The sequence below is a fragment of the Tribolium madens genome, unplaced genomic scaffold (genome assembly GCF_015345945.1).
Source record: "Tribolium madens isolate multiple individuals breed KSU strain unplaced genomic scaffold, Tmad_KSU_1.1 Scaffold_3;HRSCAF=73;Tcas5.2_LG2, whole genome shotgun sequence".
Taxonomy (NCBI): Eukaryota; Metazoa; Arthropoda; class Insecta; order Coleoptera; family Tenebrionidae; genus Tribolium; species Tribolium madens.
This window is the reverse complement of record NW_025401006.1, coordinates 1,781,202-1,802,920: the sequence shown is the minus strand read 5'-3', so window position 1 is coordinate 1,802,920 and position 21,719 is coordinate 1,781,202. Positions and strand designations below refer to the sequence as shown.

Below are 21,719 nucleotides of genomic sequence, written 5' to 3'. Positions count from 1 at the left end.
TTATCATTGTTCGATTAATAACATGAATAAAAAATCCGAAATTTAAATTCTCAATATACAAAATTCGTATTTCAACTTCTACAAGGTTTCCGTAAGCAATATTCCACATCTGTTATATAATTTCAAAGTAAGGAAATGCTCCCGTCTTCGTTTTGTGTGACAGATGTTCATCCAGAATGTCAACTAGGAAGAAAACAATAACGTGAAGCTCGACGTCGTATAGTTTAGTTTCAGTTTAATCCCGTGTGTTATGGCAAATGTGCTTTTCAACGAGTTATTTTACACGAAATTAACTCCTGGAAACGACGATTTTATGTCGGATGCTTACTGAAAAGCTCAAATCTTTTCATTGAACGCGGTGAGAAATGTGAAATTAACTGTTGACTTTTAATTTTTGCGATTTTTTTTGAAAATAGAAGAGTGCGACTCACTTCAAGTGCATTAAAACTTAACAGCATTACGCTGCAAACTCGTTATAATTTCACTTGGATTTTTTGTCTCGTTACTCTAATGCACTTAAAAATCTACGACCAGAAAAAATGCATCACCGTCACTCGAAATTGCTTGATTTCGGGAATGTATACGGCGCTTATATGGCGAGTAATGGTATTAGAAGATAATCCGATTTAACCTTTCGCATTTGACGTAAATTTGACATGTTTAACCTGATACATTGATCATTCTCTGATACCTTTCCAAAAGTTCATCTTTGACAGACTGACGTAAGTGATGCAGAAAATGTGTTTTTTATTTTCAAACTGATATCGCAGTTAAGTGAAAATTTCTTATCTTCACGGATGAATACAGGCGAAGCGTATTAATAAAAAATACAAAAGGTTTTTCGAGTAGATGGCGAGAAAGGGGAGTTTTTTTTCAAATATTTTAAGATGAAATAATCAATGAAAGCATTTGTACATCTTAAGCCGCCGATATAACAAGGTTATCTGAAAGCTTTTAGATCGCGCAGTGACGCGAATGCCGGTCACGTATTCCGGGTATAAACTTAAAGCTCGCAACAACGATTGGCCATCGCGTATCTCCACCAAGATTACTTAGTTTCCACTTACTTCGGCTTTTACCTGCCGATTAAAACTCGAGCAAAAACAAGAAGAAAATATTCGAAATTGAAAGCATAAGGGGAGCGAAAGCTTTTGTATCAGAAATGTTATAAATGATTTAGTAGGGTATCCGGAGGTAATTCGTGTAAGATCAGCGACCCTATAAATCTCCCCGGAGGGTGCGTTCTTCACCTGGAATTTGGATCTCTTCCGTCAACGCGTTAACAAGAAAAATATGCAATAAAAGAGAGTCGTTTTCGAAATGGTCGTCTGGCATTTCGGCGAGTAACATATTACGGAACGTGTTTGGTTATTCTGCGAAAACAAACTATGATCTTGTACGGCGACAGCTAGAAGGATGGTTGCGCTACTTTACGGAACGCTGTCTCGTGACTAGAATAAGAATCTCGTCGAACACGACAAGTATTTTGCAGCTTCATTTATCCATGACCGGAATGAGATGCAATCCGGTGCCGAGCTTAATAAGACTCATTTGTCTCCGTACAGAAAACAAGCTTTCTTCAGATTCCACCAGATATTTTTTTTAGTTACAAAATGGCTTCAATGTCGCCACAAAGCTTATAAATTGCAGGAAGCCCTTGCCACATATTTGGAAACTCGGTTCGGCGAATTTCCGTAAAACGTGATCTCCGTGTAATAAACCTCATCAAGAGTATCTATTGTTGGGGTTAGAATAGCGAACAACCAATAGTTTCATCCCTTATAGATTCAATTAAATTTTTTGCATCCGTCGAGTTTTTTTTGGAATTCAAATTCGTCCGTAAAATTGAAAAATGCCAAGTTACACTCCCTCTATGTCGGGCATATGATTCTATGCCCGACAGAACATGTAACTCAATTATGCTAACAGACGTTTCCCAATATTCCGGTTCATATATGCAACGAATCTAAACGTATGAAATCAATCGACTTTTATATTTTATGGCGAAAAACGAAATCCTCCGTGATTGTTAATTACCACGCCAAACACTCGCTCCACATACAAATTCTTACGAACCGGAAATTAAGCCAAGTCGAAGTTTTTTTTAATATAGTTACGAGGGGCGAGATTTCTGATAAGAATGAAGAAAATTGAGTTTGAAAGACTGGACATCAAATATAAATAATCTTTGTTAACTCATTATATTTCGGCTCGGAACGGGAACAGTGTCTATTACAAGATTTCAATGGATAAAATCCCTAGAGTCTTGTTAGAATTAAATTAAAACGAAAGAACCGTCTAAAAATATTATGCGAACCTGCGCTCTTTAAATATTCCTATTCAGGTTTGTTCTTTGTTAGATTCGACTTAATAGCAAGTATTTAAATACGCGTATAACTTTTTATCATTAATGGGATGCTCAAGAGACGGCCCTTAATCCTATACCAACTAAATTAATGAGAGTAGCTGTCATGTTAAACCATTTCTAGAAATTTTCTATACAAAGCCAAAATGTGAGTAATTTTTCATCGCTGGTTGGTTATTACTCACGCAAATTACCTATTTATTAGCTTTTGGTGGTAACAACGTGCTAATGTGTCCTCTGAGAATTCTCCCTCTTATTTTATTTAAGGATATATGTATTTGCTATTCTAGCAAATATACGCCATGTTTCAAGGGATCACCCGTAATCGCCTACATAAATTACACCTACTGAATGGACGTTATAATTTACTGGACGTTACAATTTATCGAAAATTTAATACTTGGACTAATTTCTAACGAAAAAAATCAATAATAATTGTACATAAAAAACTAACAAATGACTCCCATTTTACGGAATAGCAACCGGATTGTAATCCATTAACAACAATTGCTGGTAATAAACTTTTTGTCCAAGCGATCGATTCTGAATTTCAAAATTAATGGAGTTAAAGGAAGACAACGCTTAGGGTGCCCTGTTCACAGTTTTCAGCTTAATAAGGATTTAGCAAGGCCGTACTTAAGGATATTATTTTCATATTAATCAACTTTGATGAAACTTTGTTTTAAAATTTGCTTAAACTCCGTGAAATGTGAATTGAAAAGTGATATTTGCATCGGATATATGTGGTCCAACTTTGCAATAGCAGACAATTCCAAAAGCTCAATAGTAGAGTGACGATCCCAAAGCACAACTCTAATGGAAACTGGTGGCTGAAGATAAAGGCCCCAACCGCTACAGCTTGAAAAGGAAAGATCGGAATTTCCTCCAAATCTCTTTAGAAATTTATCCAGATGTCCTCTTTGTTTGTACGGAAGTTTCCTCGTCCTCTATCACTAATTACCGGGAATAATGGAACGAAACTGGCGTATTTGTTCCCATTGTTCCACTAGACCTGACTCACACCAATTTTTTATTCAATTAAATCATTAAAGTACCTTTTAAACTCGTAAGATGTTTTAATAGTTGCTCAGTTTATTGGATCTCTGAAACATTGCGCCAGTTTGGTGCTCCCTGGGGTGTCAACATCCAGTTTCCTCTAGATATACCACTCCTATTGCAGCGGTAATACCGGCTTTAAATAAAATAAACAACTTCGCATCCAAAAACGATACTCGTTTCAGGTTATACTTCCACCTAAAGTTCGCTTGAGACAACTTGTTTGTTTATACTTAGAAAAACTCTTGGTGGCCACCCTTGACATAATAATAAAAATCAGACACCTTGTGAATTTATAACAGCTTTTTCAGGTCGGGCCACTTTTTGTGCCCTTTCTTCGGCTAAATAAGTTGTAGCTTGAAGGATTTTCATCGATTTTGCTATACACTGGTTGTAAAGCTCTCTGAAAGTCAAACACCCGCCGGTCCGTACGTCGCAATTGCAGTGTACACAGAGCATTTGGCGAAGCGGTTAGGTTATGTAATGGCCTAGACGGGGTTTCTGATCTGAGATAACACACGCCGTGGTGCGGTTCCTGCAATTGCCGTCTCTCTATTGTTTTACCATCTGCTTTGATTGTGTGTGGAGAATGGAAACGCCGACTAATCATTTCCCTCTGTTACAATGTGTGATTGTTGTTCGCTTATTTGCTCACGAAAATTGTATACTCTTATTTCCCCTCACGACCATAATTAATGCATCCTACCCGAAACTGTATTGTTTCATGACCCAGTTGTGGATGTATCGATGCTTTGAAATCATTAATAATATCATCCGAAAACATCAAAATTAATTCGGGACTCGGACAGAATTTATGGCGATCGATTTGGCGCCAAGTTTCGCCCCAAATGTCCCCGTTAGGCCGACAAATTACACTTTTAAATTCTTCATCACAATGTTTTTATGTGTCGGTATTTGCTTATTCTTCTGGGTCTTGGATTTGCTTCAAACTTTAGCAAATTATTCCATATTTTACGTAAAAACGTCCAAAGGACCGCAACAACAACACAAACTGGAGCATCACATTAATCAAGATGAGTGCTTTGTAGGCAATTTAATGCCATCACTTGAATGAAGTAGCTCATGTATAAATAATATTAGAAAAGTGATGGATATGGAATGGCAAGTAATAAAAACGCGCAATGAATGTGATATTTATCCGAATGTTGAGCTAATTTAAGAGAGTTCATTATTCCTAGCGAATGATCAATTATCAATTTATAGCGTACGAGAGTCAATAATTACTTTAGAGAGTAAACTCTTCTTTCTCCTCAAGCATTCAGTGGGGCTTTTGATATCGCAAAGCACTGCTATGCATATTTCAAATGCTATATCTCATAACGTAAAGGAGAGACTCAGGGGGCACAGCCGACCAACGTATATAGCCGGAACGTAACCGCAAGTTCATCCAAGTCCTTTATATTAATGAAGGTATTCACTAGTAATAAACCCTCAGTTTCAAGTCATTCCAAATAAACTCCTTATGTTCTATGTGTGCTACCCAGACTTTTTATCTAGGAAAATATAAATTGTTTTTTGGAAGCAAACACAAACGCCAGCCTTGGTATTTGTACAAGTCTTTTTATAATTAATTGGTATGCATGCAGTTTCTGACGCTTACAAACATGAATTCGAGCAAAGAAAGGTTGGTGAATTTAATCTAGAAATATCGTGTGTGGGGAAATTTTTACGTGGGTTGTAAAAAGCGTTTTTCTCCTAGTGTACGTTTGTCAAGTGCAGATTTTATTAATTGGAAATGCCTTACTTTGCTAGTGCTGCATTTACTCGTATTAACATGTAGGATACTGCGGGTTGTAATTACCGACAGGGTGTAATGGCTTGAATTTAAATCGCATAATTGAAATTTACTGAACAAGGACTTTTACACAGTTTTTTACATTATGTGGTGGTAATAAACTCGCACGTCTATTTATACTTGTAGTAATTCTTAACTAATTAAAGAAATAAATAATAACAAAGATAAAAAGTCGTGTTTTTTTTCTTCTTATTTGATTGATTTTTGTAGCTTTCAAAGCTTTCTTTTTACAAATTCTGACTTTGAGCGAAACTAAACATTGACTTTTATTAACTTTTAGTCAAAAAATTCATGTTAAAATAAAATTTTATCGTTTAGATGATAACAAATACATCCATTGTTGTATTTCTGCGGTTGTTAGTTGCTAACGATCTTTGACATTAGATTTCATTATTGAATTTTACTTTGACATTTATAAATTTCGGCCAAATTGACTACAAAATTAGTGAGTATTGAATAAAATTTTATATTGTACACGACGATAAAATTTTTCTTATCTTTTCGAGCATATTAGCATCAACTCGGCTTACGCCTCGACGCTAAATTGCTCTCAAAGATAAAATTCAATTTTATCGTCTTGTACAGGGTGTTTCACATAACTTTACGAGGCTTGCGCCTAATGTACGCACCCAAATATACAAAAGCCACAGAACACAGGATACAAAAAATACACATTTAATTATTTAATTTTTGGAAACCCATGACAGTAGTTGTCAAACTAATCACTATTTCATTAATAGTCATAAACTGCAGTTTTTCAGAAACAATTATCATTTGTTCTATCTAAATAGAGAGAATAGTCTCTAAAGACGGCATGAATATGATTGTAGTTTATCTATCTTAATCACTAACTAATTAAAAATGTTGTAATTTTTGAAAGGGTGAACAAACTAGAGAAGATCGTCCAATTTTTCAAAATTTGTAATCGAGTTCGTATCGGAATACAGGGTGAATATAAAGTATGGAACCAAGCGGTTTTATTTTTAATCATTTGCCTCCGGAAAATAATAATTAATATAAATTAAAGTAATATAAAAAATGTGATCGTAATTTCAGAACGAAATTTTGTTTTGTTTTTGAGTTTTGAGATTTTTTTATCAAAATTGCAATTTATGTGAAAAATTTTTTTTGAAAAAATTAAAAATAAAGCATATAGTTGTAATCCTTAGAGTATAGGTTTTATGAGAAAAATCATTTTATAGTGGGTTGGCATTTAAAAAAAATATTTTTTTGTAGAACTCAAAAATAAAAGGAAATTTCGAAAAATTTTATTCTTGTTAAATCATCACATTTTTATAGTACTTTAGCACTCATCAATTAGTTTTTTCAAAAAATAAATAGCAAAAAACGTTTGGTTCCATAGTTTTTATTCACCTGGTATGTATTATTGATTGCATCTTACATGCGCAGGCCTCGAAAAATTATGTGAAACACCCTGTATAATAAGTAACTATACAAGACGATAAAGAAATTGTTTATCTACGAGTGAAAAGGTTAAGTTTACGAGTGACGAAGTCACGAGTGTTTTTTTTTACGAACAGATAAACGATCTTTATTGTCGTGTATAATATTTCGTTTTATTTTGTACTCACCTACCAGAATTTCTTAAATATGAACAGTAGATAAAAATTACCTTATTTCACAAGACGATAAAAGACTACTTTATCTACTGAAATTAGTTGATAAAAGCACTCTTTAACATTGAGTACAAAATAAAAAATATATTTTATATTTTTTATTTTATTGAATTTTTTTTTTTTAAATATGAATTTTTAAAATCTAAAGAAAATCGACTGATAATATTGGGCGCCAGCTATTGTCTAATTTTCAATACAGCTTAGTTGCAAAAATGCTTACAAAAATTTAAAATTATTGTTAGAGCTTTTTACAGTATTAATAAAAAAATAAATGTTTATTGATATATTCCAAATTCCAAGTAATTATTAAACAGTCATTCACAATATCAACTTTGGCTTTAATACATTTTCTATTTATTGTAATTCTAAAGCTTTAAAGTAACTGAATTTAAAGTTTAAACTTAATTCGAATGTGTTGTAAATTGAAAATAACTTATATAGGAAACTCTTTTATAAGACTTTTCCTACTTGTTCTGTAGTTAATTCTTGTTTCAGTGCTTGTTTTCTAAAGTTTGACTCGTTTAAAAACTTTATTATTTTACCTTGAAAAAATTGCATATTACTGAAATCCATTTCAGAGGCATTTAAACTGAATTTCTTTATATTATGGAATATTTGCAATACTTTTCGTCCATTCCTTTTATCAACATTGAGTCAAGTGACGGTTAATCTATCAATGGCACATATTGATTTTCGGTTTATCTTCTCTTTTTTGCTGAGACGTAGAACATGTTAAAATATTAATTAATTTATGAAGGGATCAGAATATGGGTATAAACATAATCTACAATAATAGAATGTAGGGGTTGTTTACGAAAAATAACATTAGCTTTGTTCCATTAAAATTCATTACTAAAGACAAATACGGGGAACGTCGCTTTTCTTATACACTAACCGCGTCTTTTGCCAAGTTATAATCTGAACAAAGGCATGTAAGTTGTTCGTCGGTGTGTAAGTTTAAGACCTCAATATTCTTAATGAAGAAGGAGATGCGAGTTAAACTGTTCGCAAAATATGTGTAATTTGACGCTGTTAATTAAATAAAATAGCCAAAGTCTGTAATAAATACTTGGAAACTTAGATGCGGTCTCAGGTTGGGAGAAACCGTGCGAATTATGTCACAGATCTAGACAGTTTCAAATTGTAATTACAGCAATCTAACAAAGCTGACATATCCTATCTGTTCACGTTAATATCGCTTTCAAGATGCTAACAAGAAGTTACATTAGGAGCTTTATTGTCGATGCTCGCCTTAAATATTTATTAATATCTTCTGTAACATTTCTATGAAGTTAGAGCTGGCGCGGAATGCATAGGTGAAGGTAGGATCGTAATATACAGTCTGTCAGAAGAGACCCATTTCTTGCTGCTGCTACTAAAATATTTATCCTTAGACTTGAGGGCTCTGCCGGCATTAAATATAAACGTCCTCCAACATTTCACGCCAATTCTGCCTTCGTCGTACTCGTACATGCGTGCATACTGTCCACTCGCTATTGGAACTTGACATATTTTCCCTCCGAATTTATGTTTTTAGATGGCAAAGACGGACGTCGAGGGACTACACCACGCCCTTGCGGTTTAGATAATACCCATCGGTGATAAATCGCCGTGTAAATGCACCTGATCGATACGATACAGCAGAATTAATTCAAACAGGATGTTAGTCAAGCGAGCTTTTGTAATAACACTCCAGATTTGCATATATATCGAGTTATAATAATTGGTAAAGTCCAATCGCAAGAACAATGACTTGGCCCCAATTCTGTTACTTTTAATAGCCGTCAAATCTCCTATTTGCCAAACTTGACTTGATTATTTAGTTTTCCATTAGACAAGGTGCATTACGCACGGTTCATGGAGCAAACATAATAACACGCCCAGATTAAATTCGAGGAAACGCAGAGATGAACGTTGTAATATAGGGGATTTTCTTGTAAACAGAATATGCTATACCTACTTAAAATGAGCTTTGCGAGAAAAATGGGTTATTTTAAAACAGTCAAAGTAAAATAACGAGAAAATCCACATTTTCACACAACCTAATTATCATTTTTCTCATTTTATGCAAATATAAAATTCTAGGAAATCTAAACTCAAATCCTATTTGTGCTACATGAACAAAAGTATTTTTAGATGAAACCAAGTTTTTACACAAACACAAGTCGTTTATTCTTATTTTTTATGCTCCTTTTTTTTACTCAAAATATAGAAACATTATCAACTAAGAAGTGTTTTTTGTAAATTACGCTTTAATGAATATGTCAATCGTCTTGTTTCTATCCTACATAAGAAAACAATAAAATAATAATCTTATTTAACATTTAAATATTCATTAATTTAAAGAGCATCTAAAAGAACTTTGCTTTTTTATTGGAAACACTTTAACGGCAAAAGACTACATAAAAAGAGATGATATTTAAAAAATAACTTGGCGCCTCCACCATTTTTCAATTTAGTGTTACGAGCAAAATGATACTTAAGCCTGAACTATAATTTACATTTTGCAAGTTGTAATATATTATTCTGTAAAATACCCTTAATTTTTCCAGAAAATTTGTGAACAGTTTATTTAAGGCAATCTCCCCGGGTTTGAAGCAATTTTCCTTGTCAAATTAAACTTTTTTGAGCTGTTCTAACTACCGTTTACGTGACGTTTGCAAAGGGTTGTCCTAACTATGAAAATTAATATCAAAACAATAATTATAACCGTATTCTCAGCGGTAGACCCGCCAAATTAGCATTGATATAGGTTAATTCTAGATTTGTTTGTCACGTTATTTATTAAAAGTAATGACATACCAAGCAAACAACAAACAATCCCTTTATGCGTCAGAGCAATTATTGTTTTTGTTTATGCTTGACTATCAAAACAAATTAATTTGAGCGTACAATTTTTTTTGAAATTGTTCTTGATAATGTTTAGTGTGCGAATAATCCATCACTTGAACCCCTCTGTATCGCTATATTATTTCTTAACGTAGTGCGGACCCTAAGTAAAGAAGTGATTAAGTTGGGAAAACATCACAAAGTAAACATCAACACTTAAATGATGTATAATATTCTCCAACACCCTCGACAACGTCTGCGAGATTTTTCAATAGTTTGTGAAACTTTTCCTTTAGAAAAGTCTTGAGAGACGCGACGTGAAGGGTATAAATCATAAATCCAACTTCGTAGAGAATTGATGTCGATATTTCCCACTTTCAAGTCACATTTAATTGACATCGAACCGGAATAAAACAACACTCCAACTTTTCCAGCAATAAACAAATTAATAAAATTGTCTGATCGCTCTTCTCAAGATGCCGGTTATTGAATTTTTCAAGCTGTTGACTCTGTCGCGTAATCTAACACATATGAATCACGTTTGACGTGAAGCAACATCCCCAATAAACGGTGAAGTGGGTATACAAAAGGGCGTAGGCACAAAGACAGGATATTTGTTTACTCGGAATGTTCATCCTTAGCTTTTGCTAGAGAGCGCCTGGTTTCGTGTGACACAGGTTTTCTTTCATCCTCATTTCTAAAGCTCAACGACTACTCGAAAGCTCGCTGCCAGCGCACGTCTATAAAACAGTCGTCCACTGCAACGAAAGCTCGCTTAATTATTTAAATTGCAGCTTCAAACAATACACCTCCGGAATATTAATACGACATTAACTCATGTCAAATGTTTATTTTTTTAGTTATTTCAAGTAAAACCCCTTTCGAAATTAATTAACGGTTATACTGAACGCAATTTTAATTTTAAAATTCTGTTTTAGTAATAATGTCTGTTTCATTTAATATAAGTTTTGCACCGCCAGACAGACAAGTCGTCCGCTTGCACGTTTATTAATTTTCTCATCTCCTCGTCTTTAATATAATTTTTTTTGCAGGTACGGACATTATTCGTAAGCGGACTACCTATGGATGCCAAGCCTCGGGAGTTGTATTTATTATTCAGGGCTTATGAGGTAAATTTATTTCATTTTATAGAACGTTTCACTTAGTCTGCCGTTTAAAGGTAGTTCATGTAATCCATTCTAGTCCAATTATTTTTAATTAGACCAAAATTTAATTTATGTGATAGAAAATCCAATTTAGCAACGCCAATTTAAACACATTTATGGCTAACTATACGCTTCGTCGACTCAATTTCTGTTTTTCTTGTTTTAGGGTTACGAGGGATCATTACTTAAAGTTACAAGCAAAAATGGAAAAACCGCTTCGGTAAGTGTCCAAGGAGATATAAGCAGGGGTGTCTATTTTTATTGCTGGTGAAACTTTAATCTTTCATTTATTATTTCAACGAAATAATGTTCAAAGTCAAGTTTTTTTTCCACATATACTGTATGGAATTTTATAGTGGACGCCACATTTCGATTTCAAATTCAATTTCTTATCAAAGAATTCGCAACTTCAATCTCGAACTGCCAAGACTATAACTGGGATTGAATTTGATTTTTTTAACTTCTCCAGCGATAATTAAAATAGATGTCCTGCGTTAATAATTCAGTGTTTAACGCGTGATGTTTCCAGCCTGTGGGATTTGTGACTTTCAACACCCGAGCAGGAGCGGAGGCCGCAAAGCAAGACTTGCAGGTGGGTCTCTCTAAGTGTTTTAACGTTAAGTTTCTCCCTTGTAACATATTCCCATTTTGCCGCATGCACCCGCACTGTGTGCTTCCACAGCATTAGATTTCTGACTCCTCTCCTAGTTCCCCAAAAACTCAACCTCTCATGTGCTCAAGTGCTCGCCTAAATTATTTACAACATTCGTTAGGGAATCAGTTAATAACGAAAATTGATTGCCTTTTCGCCGGGTTAAATGATTACCAACTCCCAGAATCATTTTTTTGTCGAGATATGGACTTAGTCGCGGCGTCTAAATCATGAGAAATTGCACCCCCGTGGATGCAATTGGACGGTTCCTGCCGCGAATTTGATACATTACCACTATTCAGGGGGTATACTACTAAAATCTTTATCAACATGGGAGCTGATCGATACTTGGCTTATCACACTTAAACAAAACTTGTTTTTTTATCACGTATTTATAAATTCGACTAAAAGCACAAATCTCCATTTCTAAAATCTGTTACTTCTTTAAACGGAAAGTGTAACCACTCATTTTTTATCACTTATAATTACAGGAGAGCTTTTTTTTCGAAGTAAACTTGACATTTTAATGAGAATTTTGTTTTCTGGCAATTTAACGAAAAAGGCTGCTTCTGAAAAAATTACGAGTCCTACGGACTCGTAATTTTTTCTGGCAGTTTTTTGAGTTAAATGGCCTAAAGGAAACAAAACTCGAATTAAAAATGTCAAGTTTTCTTCGTAAAAAAAAAGCTTGAGTGTAATTCGGTAAGATCATTTAATGAATACGTAAATCATGTCAGGTTGCTAGGGACCGATGATGCAGACCAACTAGATGCTTTCAAAAGTTAGGTTCCGTTTTGTCGCTGTAATAGTTAGGGCAAACTTTTGTCGCTGTCATAATGACAAAAACACCGCGGCTTATGGGATTTTTAGTATATGAAAAAAATTGTCTTTAGAATTTTATTTTTTTTTTTTGATAATTTTAATATTTCTTTAAATTCACATAAATGTGTTTTTTTTTATAAGTTAATACGTGCTACGATATGTATTTTTTGGGAAATCAATATTTTGTAATTTTTTTATACAGGTGTTTCAAAACTCGCGCTCCAGAGAAAAATTTCAAATCAAATAAGATACCAAAAACATGGAAAAAATAGTTAAACAATTCTATGACAAAAAATTTTGACATTAAATTTTTGACATTTGACATTATTTATGTCTATTTAGTGTTAATGATGATCTTGCTTGTTTTTATATTTTTTTAGTGAAGGTACTCAATATTTGCCAAAAAAGCCACAAAATAACATTAAACGTAGTTACAATTTAGGATAAAGCTTCCTTGTTTCCCCTTCTAATAGCCTAGAGCAAAGACAACCTGGAAATAATTTTTCTAACCGAAATAAATAGAGTCAAAGTCCAAAATTTAAACCCCCATAACTTCGAAATTTTTATAAATAGAATTTTTTTAACATTTTTTTCTATGTGCCTTACTTTACATGGCATTTTTCTCTGGGGTGCGAGTTCTGAAACATCCTGTATGTAATGTTGTTTTGGTATTTAAACCTGCTCCACAAAAGTTAAGGAAGTCGCATTATTTTTACAACAAACAAATTTTATTCTTCTAAGCAATCCAGCAAAAACTAAGAAATAAAAAGATATCTGGCTCTATCTCACTTTTAATTAATTATTTTTAGTACTTTATTAATTTAATTAATTATTGTAATCATTGGACACTTCCTTAAGTTTTGTGGAGCAGTATATTTAGATTTAATAAAATAGTAAAATCTTTCGGTTGAATTGAAGCTTTTTAGCCAAAAATTGAACGAGAAATTTAATGCTTGAAGTTAAAATGTCCTTTGATGAAATTTGTTTCCTAAAACGGTTCACATTTTATTGGCGGTGAGTCTAAAATAATGTTTTTTGTTTTTGTCCACAGAAATTTTGTAAAAAAATATAAGGTAAAGACAGGTAACATTGCAATGGAGGTAACATTGACATATCTTTAAAATTCGCGGCCAATTTTTCTAATTTTGCAAAGTTTCTAAAAATATGCATAATACTAAAAACTGAAATACAATTTACAAATGCTTTCTAATATGTAAGCACGCAAGTTTAGCTAAAAATTAATAAAAAAAAATATCTTTTAAAGATGTGTCAGTGTTACCCGGTGTTATCTTAGATATGTTTTTTGTTTGTTCTGCCTTTTGAACGCGTTATTGTCCGACACCTGACGCAGACATTATTACTTTATTGATCCTCATACTGAAACAGATTGCAAGTAAGTGTAATATTAGGGACAAAAATGAGCCTTTCCATGTAAAAAATTTAATGACAAATGGTGTGTGTATCAAGAAAGATATTATATGGAGAAAATAAGTAGGTATTCTGAAAATTGGCAATAAGTTTTGTGTAATTTGTTGCAAATGAGCTAAAAATTGATGCAAAGTCTGAATTTTTTCGTTTTCATTTTGTTTCATCCTAAAATTCGGTTTTCTTTAGCGATTCCTTATTAAAATTTACGTCCAAGTTTTATCGACGATATTCTAAATAAATCAAAAACTATTAACATACCGAATTTATCGCCGCTTTTGTGTTTCGTCTCAAAATTAGACGCTTTTATGTTGTTGTTTAATGAGATTTTTTTTTGAAATAGATCTAAAACCGTATTAAAATTACAACGTTTAAAAAACAGACTTTAATGTTTAGACGTTAATTTTAGTAAAGTTGTTCTTGTCTTAACGATGTTCGTAATGCATTTAGGGCTTAGCACATTGTTTTGTCCCACATGTGGGTGCGCAAGACGCATCAGGGATGTATTTCCCTGCTGCGTGTTGCATGCCCTTAGCAATTAACGGCATATTGACATCACGGTCACACATTTTGTGGGCAATTTTGCAGCAGGGCGTAAGGTTTGACCCCGACATGCCTCAGACGATCCGACTGGAGTTTGCTAAAAGTAACACGAAGGTTAGCAAGCCCAAACAGCAAGCTGCTAACGCCGCCAACACGCACCCAACTTTGATGCACCCCCTCACCGGACGTAAGTACACCGGCCGCCCTTTGACGGCGATACCCGACCGCACACCCTTCCTCACCTTCCTCCACGTGGCTTCACTCCGAAACGTAGTCTACTAAATAAATACGAGATGTGACTAATAAACAATGCTCCTCTGTGCTTGTAAATATTTAGCAGGTGGTGTATAACCATGTTTAATCTTTGATTTTACACAATTTGCACTGCCGGGAAGCCTGCCTGGCAATGATATGTAAATATCCTGGACTTGTAGAAACGGCTGTTTCGACGGCCCTTGTTTTGCATTTCTCGACGATTACTTATTTTTGGTCACAACTCGAATTTTTGTACTATACATCACCGATTCCTTCTCTCTTAACTGAATTTCGTACGTTTTGGAATATTCATGGATTAGGCGAGAAAACATTTGCATCGTAAAGGATGTATTGACTCGAGTAAATTCATAATTTAAATGAATTATGGCCCATCTTTAAGTAAGAACTGTTTTACATATTTACCCTCACCATAGATTTCAAAACGTACAAAATCTGAAACTAGAGTAGTGCAAAAACTTGATCCTTTTAGTTTAAATAATTATCTAGGAAGCTTTGAAAACCTAACTGTTAGACAGATAGTACATTCGACTGTTCACAAAAACCCTTTTGGGATCCTTTCACATAAATGAATTTTTTTCTGTGTAGTTAAATAAATGCAAGTTTTACAAGTTACATTAAAATTTACTTAACTGTGTGACTATTGAGTGTGCTAAGGTTTTATCTTGTTCAGAGGCGTATTTAGATACGGTCTATAATAACAAATTATAACAAAACGCTTTTTTTGCGTTAAAAATTAATGCTACAAGCTACAAAGTCGCAAAATTTACTACTCATGATTATTTATAATTTCTGAAGCGACATCTTTGACTATGCGTAGCTGATACAAAACATATTTCAGCAAAATCTTTTCAGTAATTTTACCATCTTGTTTTGACCTTGAAAACATACCATAGCGTATTGACAAATGTTTTTGTTACACCCGGTACATTTTTTTGCTTTATTCATTATAGTGGATAACGTGAATCTCTCGGGTGCCTCTCACTAGACACTACCGATGCCACATTGTTCATTTTTTTGGTCAATATTGTATAGAAAATTCAATTTTTTGTTTGTTTTCACGCAACATACAACTAACGTAAAACAACATATGTACCTAAAAGTAACATATAAATGAATCTGAAATTAAATTATTATTAGAAATTTTGTATACCATGCACAATTAAAGATGCTGAAACACAGTCATAAAACAATTTTTATTTTGTACACTTATTTTAGTAAATTTGCAAATGTGTAGTTTTTGGTAAACGATTTTTTTGAATACGCCGCTGAGTTTATTTTGTTGTGAATCTTATAGGGGATGGAAATAACTGGTGTCCTCCTATAAGGTCCGCTATTTTATTTATATTAACTTTCTTCTTTTTTGTTTTTGTATTAACCATTTCTGTTTTCTTACTAGTGTATTTTTCAGATCTGGGAACCCCCTTCTTCCCGGGTGGTCCAGAATTGTGGCATCATCCGTTGGCTTATTCGGCAGCTGCAGAATTGCCGGGGGCTGCTTTGCAACACGCAACACTCGTTCATCCCGCACTGCACCCACAGGTCCCCGTACGTTCCTATCTTTGACTATCTACAGACAAAACTCTGGACTCTCAGCTGCAACAAGCTGGCGCCCCAGTCCATCACCACGTTAGTTTTATTCTATTTTTTTTTTAAATAAATAAATTGCAAAGAATTCAATCGAAGTATTTTTTCGATTGCGTTTTTCGCTTTGTGTTGATTTTTGAAATCTGATAATGCTTTTGCTACTCTAATCATATTGTGATGGTAGAGTTGTGTGATTGTCTGGAATTCGGTCTTTGAGTATGTTGGTGTGTGGGTTGAAGATTAATTTGATTGTATTTGCAGCCTCCAATGTCTTTGCCGCATCCAACTGCTCTAACTTCAGTACATGCAGCATCTTTGCCACATTTTCTACCAAGTCCTGCCTTGGCTTCTCCCGTGGGGTCATCGTCCTCGCAACCTGGTTTGGGAGTAAGCAATCCGCCTTGCTCTACACTTTTCGTCGCAAATTTGGGCCAGTTTGTGTCCGAACACGAATTAAAGGAAATCTTTGCCAGGTTTGTTGGACTTTAGTTTTACCAAAACATAGAAAAAAACATAGAAAAACAATGAAAAAGAGCAACCATGTTAACTTAGTGCAAGTTATAGTGAATAATTGAATTTTCTGTTAAGAGGACTGTCTTATTCAAATTCCGCAAGTCAGTAACGGAGGAGCTGTTGGCGCGGAAATCGTGTTTAGAGCACTTGTAAGTATAGATTGAGCGCCAATGCCTCTCACGGTGCCGCGTTTTAGGTCGATGTTGTATTTTTTTCACTATACCTTGCACTTGTAGCCGTCTCCGCGTTCATAAATGTCATCTTTCAAAAGTAGAATTGATGAAATCGCGACGCGAGCACCTCCGTCTCCACCTCCCCCATTTTTGGTGCCGCATGTGTAATCAATGTTCTGTTGGTTTTGTTTTTTTACTAACATGGTGAGGGTCTGCTCTATCTAACGCACACTCTGAATGTGTACTACCCTCGCACTTCCTGTAGTTAGCAGTAGTGCCCCGACACTGAGCAGCACTTGTGGTGTTCTTGTTGCACAGCTTCCCTGGCTTCTGTCGCCTGCGCATGCACAACAAGGGTGGATCCCCGGTGGCCTTCATGGAATACCAGGATGTGCGTTGCGCCGCACAGGTCATGGCAGCACTGCAAGGTTCCTTCCTACTGTCCTCCGATCGCGGCCCCATACGTATCGAATACGCCAAAAGCAAAATGGCTGCAGAGGTCGGTTTACTTGCCTTTGCCTTAGTTAAATCGTACTCGCGACTACTTACCTAGACTTTTACTTCATTTGCACTTATTAATCTCACTCACTTGACACGGACCGAATCAACACTGAGTACCAAGGTATTCCTCCTAAAGCTAAGAACAAGCCAAGTACCCAAACATTGACATCTCAGTAAACCAAACAGGAAAAGGCAGTGCCGCGGAACATTTACTTCATTCTCACAAAAACGGACAAAAACACCATTTTTAACCTTATTTAAAACTAAACAAAAAATAGTCATGAATAAAATAGACAGTAATTAAAAAAAGCACCAAAGAAAGAGTAAAAACTAATTCTTTTGAATAAATTCGAAACTGAAGAATTAGAAACTTTTAAAAATAAAACCAAATTTGGATACTTTTTGCATTTTTTGCAAAGTAAGACAAATCGAATCACACAAGACAGATTTTACCACTGCTTGCATTAAATGAAAAATAGTAGATTATGTTATTAGGAGTAAAAGTGATTGTTTAAACTCACTTTTACTCCAAATAACATATACTATTTTATCTACAAACGATTCAGAATGCTGATAATCTACCTTGTACCTCTCCAGAAAATGCTGAAAAAGCGAAAGACACAAGAAAGAGACAACAGTGGTAAATGTCAAAGTAAGTGTCAAGTAAAAGTCAAAACGCCTAGACGTAATAACAGTGTTTTTACTCCATGTCTGAAAAGTAAAACTTTTACCTGTGTCATTTAATCATAAAAGTGGTCACTTTTGTGATGTTTGCGGATAAAATATTTTAAACAAGTTTTTTTATTAAAAAAATATAAGTCAAATTGAACGCGCTTGACTTCGCAGTTTTTGGATTAATTTGGACAATTTGTTAAAAAGAAAAACAAATCACAAAAATTTATTCAAAACACGAAATAGATTTTTTTTAATTAAAAGAGAATAAAAACACACTACGATTAAAAGAATAGTTTTTTTAAGTACAATGCAAAATTTTGAAAAAATCTGTCAATAATTAAACACATTTTGAGCTTTGATCATTTTGAGTGCATTAAGAAATCTCTTACAAATGTTCAGACAAAAAAAATCATGGAATGATTGAAGTAATTCATAAAATCGTTTAACATAATTAAGTTTTATTTAAGAAAAAATAAATCCAAGAGGGACGAAACAAAAATAATAATAGCAATTTAGACTCTAATTTCGCAGTTCCTTGTCGATTCTTATTGAACAATAATTAGAAAAAGAGTACAAGCCCAAATGCTAAATCCTCCACCAACAACTAACCAATCAAGAAACAAATTTTGTGTTTTATTGGGCAATTTTAGCACTTTACAAAATCTCTTTGACTAAGCAAAACTTTTATTGAGAAACAGGCCGAAATAAAATATTTAGAGACAAATTTTGGTATTTATCTTACTTTTTTTAAGATTATAAATCAATATTCCAATGTATTTATTATCGAAAAGTTTGTTTCCAGTTTAATTGGTTTCACTATTGTATTTCTTTTTGAGATGGGTACTTGTCGCTTTTTGTCAGCTACACTGGCGAAAATAGCCGCCAGTGTGGCTTATTTTTGTTGGGAAAGTGTTGCTTTCTTCCGTGTTTGTCCGTCACGTGGCTCACATGTAGTTGATGTTGAGTTGTGTGTTCACAGGGAACAAAAGGAGAAGAAAATGGACAATCTTAATTCGTACATGCCGCTGAGTACTTGACAGAGAGCGATGGTCGTGGCTGGACACTGCTAGAGTGGTGTTGGGCGAAGTAAAATCGCTGTTCAAAGCAAAGCTTACCTATCTCTGTTAACTGTTGTAGTTGTACTGTTAGAATTGCAGGACAGTATTTACGTGATAAGTACAGGTAAACTGCATCAAGATTGTTTAATAACTTCATTTCATTGAGAATGATAAAAATATGAAGATAAGCTAAACCAAAGGTGCCCTAAAAGTTAAGTTTTAGATTTATTATTAAATTATTAGAGTGCGTCGTGAGTGCCTCACGTCCACTGACAGTATTGTTTTGTCGAGCTTTCTTTAGATAATTAGTGGTATTAATAATACTAGAGTCTTATGGTGAAAATTTATTTAATATATTTTTTCCGTTTTATTATAGCAATAAACCAATGACGAAATACATGCACTTGACATGTTTGGTGTGTAACGCTAACAAAAACATTTTTAAATAAGTAACTTAAGAAACATATCATAAAATGGCTTTGCTACACCAGCATGAAAGTGAGTACTTTAGAAAATTTTGTCCTATTTAATTCAATACAATTTGCCCAATTTTTAACGGTATTTATCAGAAGAGTCGCAAAGGGCGACTTTGTTGTTTTTCAGAATATTTCTTTAACAACTTTATATTATAGAAGAGCTTTTGCTTAAATTATAGAAATAATAGAGTATGATGCATTTGTTATCTTGCAATCAAAGAATGCATGCAGTTATACAGGAATAGCAAATTTTATAGTTTAATGTTTTAATTTAAGTATTGGTTTTTATTGTACCTTAAAAAATAACAGGATGTACCTATATTACCGTCTCGAGCACAATTCAAGTTATTAGAGCCGAAATTTAGCACAATCATTGTGACTCAGTCAATTATTAAAAAATTCTAATTAACTACAAGTGACTGTGAACAGACTTAATAAAAATGCTAATATGGGTACATGATTGTTGGTTATAACCAAAGTTTAGTTTAGATGGCCCTTTATTTATTTAAGACAAGTAGGTTATAAAGATATTGTTTTACTAGTGTTGTAATTATTTTTATATAATTTTATAGTTTTGTACAACCTTACTAATCACTGAGATAACAGTCGAAAATGTATAATGTTGAAAACATTGGTAATTCTCTATTATCTAGATTATATTCATATAGTGTCGTAGTGCTTTTTGTGTGACGTTTATGTGATATATCTATTACTATCAATATAAGTGTATTTAAACATTTAGAGCGTCCAAGATGCGCATCATCATTGGTGCAAGAAGAAAAGTGAGTCAATTATAAGACGCGTGTCTGGATGATGCGCCATCTTGGACGCGAGATGCAGATAAAAGCGGTCCGTCCTCGATTTTTGGATTCGAATTTTTGATTCGGATTCGAAGGTGTTGGACGGCCGTTCTGCGTATTGTTTCCGTCCAATGCATGTCGAAAGACATGTCGCAGCTCAATGAGCGTCGGTAGGGTGGGTGCGGATCAGGGTGATCAGGCTGGGCAGCCAGCTATCTTTGGGACTATAGAAAACATATCAGCTTAATTAATTGATAAATTATAATACCTGTTATATGCAATCCGACCTTTAAATGTCGTCTTGTAACTGTGTTTTTTAACTGCAGAGTTCTGTGTTTTAAATTATATGTTCTTGAAATTGTGGAGTTTAGTCAGTTCAACGCAATCGCCGTCTATTTTAATTTTAAATGGACGGCGAAAGACGGAACCGAATTTTGTGATAAAACTTATCAACGGTAATATAAACTAGCCACAATCGCCTTCTCTGCTTTAGGTCATAGGTTAATAAACACCACTTCTTAAACATATCATGATCTGTGCCCCTTGTCAAGTGACATCTTAAATTTTTAGCAATTAATAATGTAATAAAAAGATTTGATAATATTTAACAAATGAATTTACAAAGTAATATTATATAAGGAAAAAAAACTGATTCTTTTAACAGCTGATCTACACTACATTTAAGGGTGACAACCATCGGTGTAGTTTTTAAGTCTGTAAAAGCAGCTGCAGCTGTGTAGCATGTACTTTGTACCCAGCAAGCAATCGGTGGGGGCGCAACTGTCCCCGTACCTAGCCTTAGTAGTCCTGTCAATCGACCGGGGAATGCATATCTTTATTGTAATATTGAATCAAGTAGGCGTCGTAAACTTAGTTTAATGTAAACATGTGTTGAAATTGTTGGTCTAGAAATATAAGTACAACCGAGCAACATAATGGGTACTGACCAATAACTCGGTCAGTTGTTGTTGATACTAGTCAGATATTTGTATAACCCACCCCACCATCTTGCCCCTCTTTTTCAGATAAAAGCATTCCATACAAAGATTGTATTACCTGACAACGTACTTAGCTATAAATTGTATAGGGTCCAAAAGATGGGAAATAAATATGTATTATAAAATTAACTCGCTTTTTATTGCTCTAAACCCATCACTATAAAAAAAGCGAAATTAATGCAAATTAATGTCTTCGGACAAAATAAAACGATTTTTATCCTTGATTCTTGATACTTGGAAAAATTCTTTAACAAAAGCCATAGACAGTTTTTTTGCTCAATTTCTTGTCTCTGTGCTCATTTTTTGTGATTACAAGTAATTTTTTGTTACTATCTCAAACCAAGTAATTTAAAA

At 34.0% G+C, this 21,719-nt stretch overlaps 1 protein-coding gene across 5 annotated transcripts in view; it reads left to right on the top strand.

Moving 5' to 3' along the window:
* Positions 1–21,494, top strand: part of LOC123007565 (protein couch potato) — an 83,624-nt gene extending 62,130 nt beyond the window's left edge. Inside the window, exons 2-9 of one of the 5 annotated variants that reach the window (XM_044402936.1) lie at positions 10,756–10,833; positions 11,036–11,089; positions 11,399–11,461; positions 14,360–14,498; positions 15,984–16,132; positions 16,433–16,644; positions 17,176–17,356; positions 19,013–21,494. In XM_044402936.1, coding sequence (XP_044258871.1) covers positions 10,756–10,833; positions 11,036–11,089; positions 11,399–11,461; positions 14,360–14,498; positions 15,984–16,132; positions 16,433–16,644; positions 17,176–17,356; positions 19,013–19,045 — 909 coding nt within the window. In that variant the 3' untranslated portion in view covers positions 19,046–21,494. The other 4 variants (XM_044402937.1, XM_044402935.1, XM_044402938.1 and 1 more) reach the window with 4 other exon arrangements.
* Positions 21,495–21,719: the final 225 nt, after the last annotated feature.